Raw genomic sequence first — 12,083 nt, 5'->3', positions numbered from 1 at the left:
ACATTCACATTTCACTATCAAAGTACACAAAGCAACTGCCAAACTATCCAACTACAAACCATATGTCCGTACAATCATTCATACTTTACTAGTTTATTTCTTCAATCTTAATTCCTACATATACATCATACACCCACTCACTATTGTCTTGATAAATGCCTAAAAAGTATAGTTGACCAAATAATAACCCACTACGAGAAATCTATACAAAAAATATATATAGAGTTGGGAGTTAACATCTAACTTTTTCTATTTTGTCGTTTTATTTTTCTGTATTAACTCGAAAAAAGAAAACATCCATATATATATAACTTAACCAGATTAATATAGTATGATTGTTGGTGATTCAACGGTGATCAAGACTATCTCTGATGAAAATACCAAGTTAGCAAAAGGATACACAGACAAATACGGGTCGGGTCGGGTTAAAACCGAACCAAGATTTTGGGATATGACAAACAAACATGTACAATGACAATCCCAAAGAACAATTTCACTCTCAACAAGCCATAAATCAGCTTCCCTAAATTGGTTTTTTACCTCCCTCTGTAAAATTCAGAGTTCATGTAGTAAATATTATAAAAATTTTACAAAAATTACGTTAAAGGCACCACCACTGAATTACCCGCAGCACACCGTTGTCTCCGAGGACGTCTAGTCGTCTTCCCCCACCCTGTTAAGCTTCTCTCCTCCAATCCCACCACCTCTAAGTTTCCAAGCTGCTCCGACAATGGCGGTGGAGGAGGCGGCGGTGGTGGTGGTGGGGTGGTGGCAGGTGGTGGGTCCGCTGCCACCACCACTGCCTTCCGCCTTCCCCTTGTTCCGTTCCTCCTTGTAAGCCCCACATTCCATGAATACCCTGTAGCTTTCATTAGCCCTCCGAAGATCTGTAGATCTTCGGTTACCTCGTGTCTCGAAAGAGACACGAGGCCCGGAAGGATATCCCTTTGGAAATCTCTCCGGGGCCTACCTCGCCTCGCTTGACCTCTTCGCGGTCGAAGCGGACCCGCTGATGGGCCCGCTTCATCTGGCTCCTGAAAATCAGGAGCCAGAGGTTTTGGCATGTAATCTTGTTCTTTAGTCTCCTCTAATTTCAAAGTCAACTCTTCGTATTCATCGAGCGCGTTAGACACGGGACCCACGTTTCCGATTACATCTGCAAACCATAGGAGATGGTCCTTGTCCTCGTCATCAGATTCAGAACCAACCGCCACATCAGACGTTGACTTTGGTTGACCGAATATTGCAACCATTGCTTCGGCTGCCACCTTGGCGAGCTCTTCATCAAGTTTCTTGACCTCATCAATGGTTTCTTCTTCTTCTTCTTCCTCAATCTCTGGAACAGCTGGAGCTTCTAAATCAATCTCCATTGTTATCTTCTTCAAGCTTTTCACAGATACTGGTACTGTAATTTCTTCATCCTCTGTCACACACGAATTCAAATCGAAATGATTCTTGATTTTCTCATTTTCTGTATTGATTTCTTTTTCGATATCATTGTTTTCAGGATCATCATCCCAAGCTACATTAATGTCAAATCCTCTGTGTTGTTCTTGTTCCATTTCCTTCTTTATTTTCCCATTTTCTGAAACGCAAGAATTCCCAAAAACCGGAGGAATCTTTCCATTATTAACTGAAGGCGAATCATTTTTACAGATATCTGGTTTGGGTTGAAGCCATGGAAGCACAGTTTGATTGCATTTTCTTGAACTACTATTGTCATCATTACACACGTTTTCAACTGTATTCAAATCCATACCTTTTGTGGTGTCCAAATCTATAAAGTTTGAACCATTGAAGATCTTTTGTGACTTATCATCAAGATTATTGTAGTTTCGATGATCAAGAACACCAGAAGGAAAACGGGCACATGGGTCTTTTGACCCGGATGATGATCCACGATAGAATCCATTTGGGGTATAAGATCCGTTACTCTGCCACTTGTCTCCAAGAACCATGTGATGGCTTTGTGGAGATGATGGTGAGAGAAAAGATGGTTGTTTCTGAAATGAAGTCAACTTATGAGTCAAACTACCATTCTGTTTTTCCCAAGAAGTTGCAAAATTTGATGAATTTGGATGTGGGTATGAAGTAGATGTGCGCGATGTAGGAAATGGCAAATGGGTTTGGTTTAATCGAGCATGATCTTGAAATCTTGTAGAAATTTCAGAGTATGTTGCTGGAGCCAAGTTCATATTGCCTCTACTATTCCCTGTTAAAAGAGTCAACACATAAAAGAAAATTAAAGGAAATTTCACAACCATCAATTAAAAATACAAAAAGAGAAATTTTTTTTTACCTGTTTCACGGGTATTAGACAACCAATCCCTTCCACTTCCATTTCCCTTTCCTTCAATCAACAAAGGATTAAACACTCCACCAGGTCTTCCACTAAACTCATGTCTCTGGTCAAGAAACTGACCCTGACCCACGTGTGGTTTAGCCGAGGGTCCAAACCCACCAACAGATCCAGACCCATGAACCATGGGTTCATCAACATGAACCGGTTCATTAAGATCAGCTAACCCATTAGACCCTCTAAAACTCGATTCTTCTGACACCTGCTTACATTGCATTCCCTCATGTTCTTCATGATCCATGTTCTCATCGGGTGGGAGTTCAAGATCGAATAACTTTTTTCTAACTTTTGAAGGTCTACACTCCACAATCTCACAATCTTTTGAACTATTATTATTGTTATTGTTGTTGTTGTTGTTATTGTTTCCTTTTGAACAACTTAATGGTGAATTGCTTATTTCGGCTCCAAAAATGGAAGGTCTAGTAGCAGAAGGGAAGGTAGGCATTTGCCATTTGTGAATGTGAGTGTCTTCATAAGGCTTTTGAGAAGGTAGGAAACTTGAAGATGATGATGCATCGATAGAAACTCGGTGTTTATTTATTTCCTTTCTTTTGATTTCTTCCATCATGTCTCTTTGTCTTATGTAAAGGCGATGAAGTTCGTGAACCTGATTCTCCACAACAAAATCAGATAAATTATTGGTTGGTTTCTTATCTTTGAAAATCTTTTTGTTTTGAAAAATCTTTATATATCTAAAAGGGTTAAATGCAAGAAATAGCAACACCCTTCCATTGATTTGTTTATTACAACAAATGACTTTTATAATGTCATCCAAATACAGAGAACTTTAATACCCAACCAAGATAATTTTTGTCAATTACAAAGTGTAAAATGACATATTTGACACTTTAAAAAGCAACTTTTTAGGGATTAGAGATAGTATTAGTACCTGGTTCTTGAAGATGGCTTCATGTTCAAGCATTTTCTGCTTTAATGCATCCTTGTCATCTGAAATAGTCCTTGGTATGAAACCGTTGTAATAATGACCATTATTCAAAGATTTTTCCCCATAAAAAAGAGGCCAGCTACTACTATTGGAATCCTCATTTGCATCCCTCATGGAGTAATACCCTTCAAAAGAGCTTTTGCAGTGTACTTCTGTTCCCATTCCTATTGATTCATTAACACATAAGATTTTATAACAATTAATACACTTCAATAACACAACTTTAAATCTTTTTGATATATGAAAACTATGCTACAAGCACCCTTTAAGTCATTATGTTCAGATTATGTCAAAAAGAAACAATCGTGTATACTTGTCCAAATTAAATGCTTAACCCATTAAGCTCATTAAGTCAAAAAGAAACAATCCCTTAGACACTAACGTAAATCTCAAGGAAAACCCAATTTGATACATTCACACGAATTATATAAAACAACACGTCTCATTTAACTTTTAATGTTTATAGTCAAACAATTATGCAAACATATGACTAAAAAGAGGTATGCAATTAATACTCTAAACTAACTCATAAAATCAGTTGACTATATGTAGCAAATTCATTGCAAACTTGATCTAAAGAAAATAGTATATGATCTAAAGAGAAAATTTTCACTTGATTAATGTTCATCTATAGATATCAAACACATTTTTTATATACTTCCAGATACAGAATATATTATAAGCTACGGAAAATTGCTCATTCACCATGTTATCAAGGGCATAAGAGGAAAGTTACTGGAGAAAAAAGAGTCAACTTTACAGTCTTTCTGGTCACAAAATATTTGCATTAATTAAAATTTGATGTTGCTGAAGTAATCAAGTAGAAATTTCCCCAAAAGTTAGCTTGAAATTAGCTTAAATCAAGGAGAATTAAATGTAGCACTCAATTGCATTTTACAAACATTCAATGAATCTTCAAAGTATTTCATAAGGTTTAAACAAGAATTAGAGCACCGAGGCATTAAGGATCGCAGTTCAAGATGATTATAATAAGATAAATTACGAGGAATAAAGCTTTTTAATAATAAAATTATCATTCGTGAAATCCCAGATTAAATCTATGGCTAAATTCAAACAATCTATCACTCGACGCACAAATTAGCATCTCAAGAACCCTATCCATGATTGTGAAAAAATTTCCCCCTTTTGCAGCTTAAAATTAAAGGAGAATCAAAATTAGAAAAATAATAAACAAACACAAAAGAACAGATCCCGCATGATAATCATCAGTCGTCATAAGACAGAGTAATATCAAGTGTTTAATCTCAATTATCAAAAACGCAAATCAAGAAAGTAGAAAAGTAATTCAAAAAAAAAAAAAAAAAAAACCTAAATTTATTGAATATAATCAAACCCCAAAAACCCACCATGAATCTAAAAACAACTGAGAAACTATATGTGAAATTTACCTTAGACCCACATCCTTATTTGCGCCCTGCTCCAAGAATTTTAGATTGACCGAATCATTGAACAATTTCTTCAACCCTCAAGAACTCAAAGAATCTTGAAGCCAAAATAGACAGGTGGTAATGATAAAAATAATAATAATGATAAATATTTAATAATTAATAGTAATAATTGTTTATCAGAATAAAGAAAGACACAAAACCACCATTGAAGGAAGTTAGAATTAGATCATCACTTCATGGGTATATGAAAAAGATGAAGATTTTCGATCTGCTGGGCCAGTGTCTCTCTCTCTCTCTTCTGAAAGAAAGGAAGGTTTTTTTAGAGAGAGAAAGAAGGGGTTTTGAAGAGAGAGAAAGAGAGAGATCCCAGATAAGAAATCTTCACACAAACAAACGACCTTCTAAGAACAGTGACATGAAATTTGTCAACATCCGGTCTCCTTTTTATTCTCTGCTTTTTCCTCAATCCTCACACACACTGATTTTTCTTTTGCTAAATAAATAATTTTTCTGGGGTTTTTGAGGAAATGAAAAGAAATGAGCATTTCTAGATTCTCTCTACCTTGCTTTTGGTACAGATATTAATGTAAATTTATTATCATATACTAAAACTGTCCAACATTTATTAATGTCTACATTATATATTCGTATACAATTTTATATATATGTAACGTTTTATCTTATATATGCTTTATAATAATTGATTTCAAACATTAACTTAATACAAAATCTTAAACTATTCCATTTAATTATATTTATTTTTGTTTTCATTGATTGTATTGTTTTAATTTTAAATGTTTTATATAAAAAAGAGTATATATAATGATTGAGTCGAAATTAATATATTTAACCGATCACAAATCACATATATAATGACGAAAAGGATATAAAGTCATTTGTGACCTTTTGATACTCAAAATCATTTTTGATACCTATGGTTTCTTAGCGCAACGTTGGAACATAACACCAACAAAAATTGTATATATCATGTACCCATTAAATATGGCCACCAAGCGGTAATCATGTTGATAACAAAGTCATAAAAAAGATTATAAATAAGAGCTATTTATATAAAGCAGTTGTAAATTTAATTTACGACAACTCTGAATTTGTAAGATTTATAATGTTTGATAGTCTTTTAAATTTGTTTTTTATTCAGTCAAATACCTCTTATTTGATCAAACTTGAGGTAGTATCTTAAATCTTAATGAACATTTTACAATCTCTTCCCATTTTGCCATAATACCCATCGACACCTACAAGCGAAACACGACTTCATATATCGCTCCCAACTCACGACCTCCAACGCAAAGCTCCAACACCATCGGTCTCCACCCTTGCGAACTTCAATCTTCTTCATTGTTCAGGTACAAAATTGATCCCAACTCCTTGAAATTGACTCCCACCGCCAAGGTCGGACCTTCGACGCCAAGCTATGACAACGATGCCCTCGTCAGCGTCAGTCTCCACCCTTGTTACCTCTGATCTCCTTCATTGGTCGGATACAAAATTGCTACAAAAAATCTCAAAAATTCTTGTTATTTCCAAATGATGGGTGCTTCGTTTGAACCGATTAACATCTATAAATCTAAAATTTGCCTTGAAAAACATGATGATTTTGTATGTATTTTTATACAATTTGGGGATGTATAAATTTAGTGTGTGTGTATGTATTTATGTACGATGTGTGTATGCATGTATTATATATGTATGTATTATGTATGTATGTATTATATATGTATGTATCAAGCAGTTATACAATATGTGTATATGTGTGCATTTGTGTATGGTATGTGTATCTATGTATTAAATTTGTTTTTGTCTATTATGTGTATGTATGGATTTCTTAAAATATTTGATGGTTTTTATATATATTATTATTATTTTAAATAGAATGGTAAAATGATTATTTTTATCATCAACACAGTCATTTAGATGTCTAACAAAACAACATGATTTCAGTTAGAGACAGATTTTTCAGAGCATATATCTAATTCAAATATGAATAAGACATATTCTACCAAATAGCCCCTTAATATCATAACTTTTTAAACAACTATAATATTTGCATAAATTAGGACATTAATAGTGTTACCCACCTAATGGATTGTGTAGAGCATACGCCAAGCCAATAGTTATATAAAACATGGACCAAACCAGTGGGTGTTGGGTTCATGATGTCTTATTCTAAGCCAAGACTAAAAAGGTTGACAAGGGAAGGGCAGACGAGTCGAACCCATAATGAGGAAATGAGGAGTCGACAACCAAACTAAGTGGAGTCGGTAACCAAGGTTAGGTTGAGTTGGCAATCAAGGTTAAATTTAACCGACATCGGTTGCCTAAGCCGCTAGCAAGGCTAGCCGTGATTTCCAAGTAACCAATAGCTTAGGCATAGTTAGGGTTGATCCATGCTTGTCAGAGATATCTGGAAACCTGTATCCAGGTTGGGAAAATTCATATAGTCGTCATGTAAGAATCTAGTAAATGAAAACTTAAAATTTAGTTAACTTATATTAATAAATTTTAATAAACTAATTATTTATGAAAGTTATAGTTAAAGCTCAGAGATTGAGATTTTTTTTAAAGAGAGCTCGGAGATTGAGCATTGACTTTTCAAAATTAAGGTTTATGGTGTGACATTTGACTTAATCGATTTAGTTAGAATTTGGACATAAATTGTTCATATATTAGCATTTTAGGATTAAAAAAGGTTATTATATTAGAAATGTTAAATGGATGACATATTGGAAATAAATCAAAATTTTGAAAGTTGGAGCCAAGTAATGAAAACTTTTTCGAGGAAAGAAATTAAGGAAAGTTTATATCTAAGAACCCCCAACCCCATATTGTAGTTCATTCAAATCGTGGAGAGCTTGGTGGAAGAGAAGACATTGAAATTTTGAGAGAGGATTAAAAGATTAAAAGCAAATTTGAAGTTCCAGTGATGTTACAACAACTAATGCTTCACGCGGAGTTAATAAGGTAATTGATTCAATCATATCTTTATCGTTTAAGTTTATAACGCTTGATAAATATCATAAACTCAAATTATAATTATATGGTAAAATTCTTTAATTTAGTGTTGAACTATATGTTTCCTAACACTGTTTTAGTTGTGTAAGATCATTTCCATGGTTGCAAATGAGTTCCTAAAGCTTTAATAGTTGTTTTGAATACCTTGTTAAACTCATTCATATATCCAATGGAATTTAATTTTTAACATTTAATTATCTCAAGTTTATGTTTTGAATGTATGTTTAATGATGCAAAGTCAAAATCATAATGTTGAAATCTCCAATTTGGTTAAATGGGTTTATGTGCTTTTAATAGAGCCTTTGGGTTAAAATTTGATTAGATCATCATAAATTCATTAGATGCTATTAAATGTTGTTAATAAGGTTTAATTATACTTTAGAGTTGGTATGTTCATGCTAATTGCAAAGCATAAGTAAAAATCAATCATAGAGATCAATTTTGAAGTTTTTGAAGTCTAAATTAGATGGTACATGATGATGTAACATCCCCCAAAAATCATGATAAAAAATTTCATTTTCAAAACCATTTAGTAACTCATAAGTCATACAAAACATCATTTTCAAAAAAGCCATAATCATAAATCAGAGTATCCCAAAATCATCTATCAATAAAATATCTAAGGATGATGTGCACAATCACGCATTCGCCTTGCCCCGATCATCTGATGTACCTGAAACCAAATTGTAAGCTAAATCTTAGTGATTTCCCCCAAAATTCCCCACACGGAAAAATATATACAAACATGCATGTTGGATCCATAGTCTCCTGACTGGATTACCCCTAGCCCACAACGGCCCGACTGGATTGCCCTTGGCCCATAGTCTTCCAACTGGATTGCCCCTGTGTTTGTTGGCCTAGAACACAAAGAAGGACCACCTAAACCCACCCACATTATGTCAACATATGTAACATATAAACATATAACCAACAAATACTGGTAATCAAACAGATCTACCAATCTAACAGATCAGTATAATATAGCATCATCCTATATATCAGGATACATAACACAGCCTAATGGCCTGTAATTGGTGCCTTCGACCCACGAGTATTGTGAGGAACACTCACCTCAAAGTCTAGATGATAGTTGAACTACTTACTACTCCAAACACCAACTCTACAGGTCAACTATATAATAAATAGGGACTAAGCCTCAATCTAGTACTCAAATCACTCTATTTTTACCTAAAGTCAAGCATGGTCAAATTTGATGGGTTTTGAGCACTACAACATTCCTATGATGTACATGAAACCCTAATGCTTCGGATCTATGTTTTTCTCAAGTTATACATGCAAAGAAAATTCTCCAAAGCATGAACCCTAACTAGCATGCAATTTTCGGAAATCATACCATAAAAAAGGGTTAAAAGAATACCTTTAGCTTGTAGTTTGTAGATCTTGACCTTCAAGAGCTTAGTACCTCAAATGTTGGACCTCTAGTGAGTTACAACCACCAAATAGCAAATTGGAAGAATATGCGAGAGGTTAGGAGGCTCAAAATCGGCTAGGGTATTCTCTTGGAAAGCAAGTGGCCAATTTTGGGAGCCCTAGGGGTTTCTTATATAGTTGAGCAATTAGGTATTTGACTGAAACCCTAATTCTCTGCTTATGGCTTAAGCAATTGTCACACCCCCGAACCGGAACGACGGAAATGTCCGGGGGCAGATGATGTCATTTTATAGTATCATAACAGTTGAATATAAATGAATCATAGCAACCCAAAACATCACACATTTAGGTTACAATTTTACATCGTTTGCATACTTTGTTTGTTCAAAAGTTAACAACAAATAGCTGAAAAGTAAAAGTTCATGACGTAGCAACTCCTGCACTAAAAAATAGGTTGAATACATGTTCACTAATTTCATGAGAATACAAGTGATTTTAAAAGTGTCAACAATTAAGTTGGTGAGTTAATAAGCGTTTTATATGAAAGGCATTTTTAACTGCTTTCCGTAAAAATAGTTTTGTATGCTTCCAGAAAATCCGATATTTTTCTTAAATTGAACTGTAGTCTTAAAACCTTAAGACTAGAAAAGTAAGTAATGTTGTACTGAAAGATATTATGTAGTTTTCTCTTTTCACAAAACTGATGAAGTGTAAGTTATCCCGTAAAACGAGTAGTTTTGTTAATCCCTATGTGAGTTATTATAACTATACTTAATATGACTGATATGCCTAAACGACGTTCTTCGGGCGTCGGAATTGGTAGACATTTGTCATCCTAGACTTGTCAGTCTAACTGTAGCGAACATCTGAGGTGTGGGGTGGTCAATCCCGTATAGATTTATACACATCTATCTCGCTCTCCCTCCACGAGACTCTGGTTATAATGCAGTACTTAATGGGTACACTAGGTAGGTATGGTGAAGTGAATGTCTCACAAGAGCATCAACATATTTACATGAACTATGACTCATTTTTCTTGTAAAACGTAATAATTATACTTTTGAATAATTATATAGTTTTTCTGAAATGCTAGTGCGGTTTGTGACTCCCAAACTATACCAATTATAGTTTATTATGAATGTTTTGTTACTCCCTTTTATATATATATATATATATATATATATATATATATATATATATATATATATATATATATATATATATATATATATCCACAAGTTAACGCATTTAGATGCCTTAAAATATTAATTCATATCATGTACTTCCAACACAAGATTATGAACATTTAGTATGATAAAATAAATATTTAGTTTTTGGCTTCTTCTTAACGATATTTACCGGCCTCTATAAATAAAAATAAACATGACTTGGTAAAACTTGTTTTTACCCTTTTTGGGATATTTAACTCCCGCTAAATTTATATGTTCAAAATAACATCTTTCTAGACAAACTCACAAAGTTGGGTCATAATTTTGTTAGGGCCTCTTTTGTACAAAACTCTATTTTTACATAAAATAATCGATTTCTGAGTTTTCTTTTTGTAACGCAAACTCTTAGGTATTTTTGCATAGTTTCCAAAATGTGTGATTCAAAACAACATGTTTTAGTTATATTCCACAAAAATAGTGTAATACTTGGGTTATAACCATTTTTGCTAGAAAATCATATTTTGTTCATGAAAATTCTATTCTTTTAAATTTTGGTGGTTATGACCTTTTCTTAAGAAACATATGCCATGTTTGTACTTATTCTTTTTAGTTTTGTGCTTCAAAGCAACATACCACATGTGAATGTGCAAGTAACTAGTAAATACCACATTTTATGCAAATAACACTTTGTTTAAAACATGAAAATGAAGCTTGCAGAACGACTTGAACTATTATGCAAGGTTTACTTGTATTCCCCCTAAAAATATGAAAATATTGAAAACAAGGGGTATGAACTCACATTGGGTGGATTTTATGGATGGTTTGAAGTGAGAAGATGAAGATTTCGAGCCTAGCTTCTTGAGTGAAGATGGTAATCTTCTTTGGAGGTGTGATTTTCTAAGGGTTTCACACATGATAATGTGTGTAAAAATGACGAAATTTACACAAAAATGTGTTAAATCACTAGAGGGTTTCAAAAATACTTACCAAAATCCTTAGGAACAGCTTGATGATGATGAACTTGGAGGAATTTCGAACTTGATCTAGAGAGAAGAAAGACGTTGAAGTAGAAAGAAGATGGTAAGAGTGGGAAAACCCACTCTCGGTCGAAGATTAAATGGAGGAGGGGGGAAGTTGGGTGCATGGTTATTTGGGGGTCAATGGTATGCTTTGCATGGGAATATGATGGGTAAAAGGGTGTAAAGTTAGGAGGTCGAGTCACTAGGTCAAACCTTGGATTCTCCACCCAAATAAAAATCCCCAATACCGAGGAGGAGGTTTTCGGTTCTTAGTGCCACCAAGATTTCAGTCCAATGAGGCCGAGAACCCTAGTTGCGAGGTTTTCGGTCTGAGGGAGGGGAGTTCTCGGTTGCGAGGCTTTGCTCTTTTAGGGCATCTTAGTTCAACTTAAACACTTCCAAGACATTCTTCATGCAAATTAATTTTCAATATAGACTTTTCAAATGTTTATTACAACAAAGTTGTGATGTGGTTTCTATATTGCACATAGCTATACTTTGTTTGATCTGAATTTCTCCGGTTGTCATAACAATCCAATAGATCCTTCCAGAAGGCCTCTTGTGGACGAATTTTATGTGGGCTACACATAGATTTTGTCCATCCCTTCTTAGGGATCCATAAGCCAAACTTTGCAACTATTAGATAATTGCAATACCAATCCCCTTAATTCAATTAGTTTCTTTTAATCACCAAATTAATTTATGATCAATAATAATTAAATAATATGATTTCTCAATTAATATATTATTCTTATA

The 12,083-nt window shown here is 33.9% G+C and overlaps 1 protein-coding gene across 2 annotated transcripts; it reads right to left on the bottom strand.

The window, feature by feature from the left end:
- Positions 1-409: 409 nt before the first annotated feature.
- Positions 410-5,264, bottom strand: LOC145066191 (T-box transcription factor, putative (DUF863)). Of its 2 annotated transcripts, none has more exons than XM_079013400.1 (4): positions 4,715-5,264; positions 3,249-3,469; positions 2,300-2,972; positions 410-2,212 (listed from the first exon to the last, which is right to left on the bottom strand). In XM_079013400.1, exons 2-4 carry the CDS (start codon positions 3,465-3,467, stop codon positions 597-599), a joined length of 2,508 nt encoding a protein of 835 aa, XP_078869526.1. In that variant the 5' UTR covers positions 3,468-3,469; positions 4,715-5,264; the 3' UTR covers positions 410-596. The 2 variants fall into 2 exon arrangements, with proteins under 2 accessions (XP_078869526.1, XP_078869527.1); XM_079013401.1 differs by having other exon boundaries at positions 2,300-2,966; positions 4,715-5,262.
- Positions 5,265-12,083: the final 6,819 nt, after the last annotated feature.

The sequence above is a fragment of the Lactuca serriola genome, chromosome 8 (assembly GCF_051521515.1).
Source record: "Lactuca serriola cultivar US96UC23 chromosome 8, Lser_US96UC23_V15, whole genome shotgun sequence".
Lineage (NCBI taxonomy): Eukaryota > Viridiplantae > Streptophyta > Magnoliopsida > Asterales > Asteraceae > Lactuca > Lactuca serriola.
Note: the sequence above shows the minus strand (reverse complement) of the source record. Positions and strands in the feature narration are given on the sequence as shown.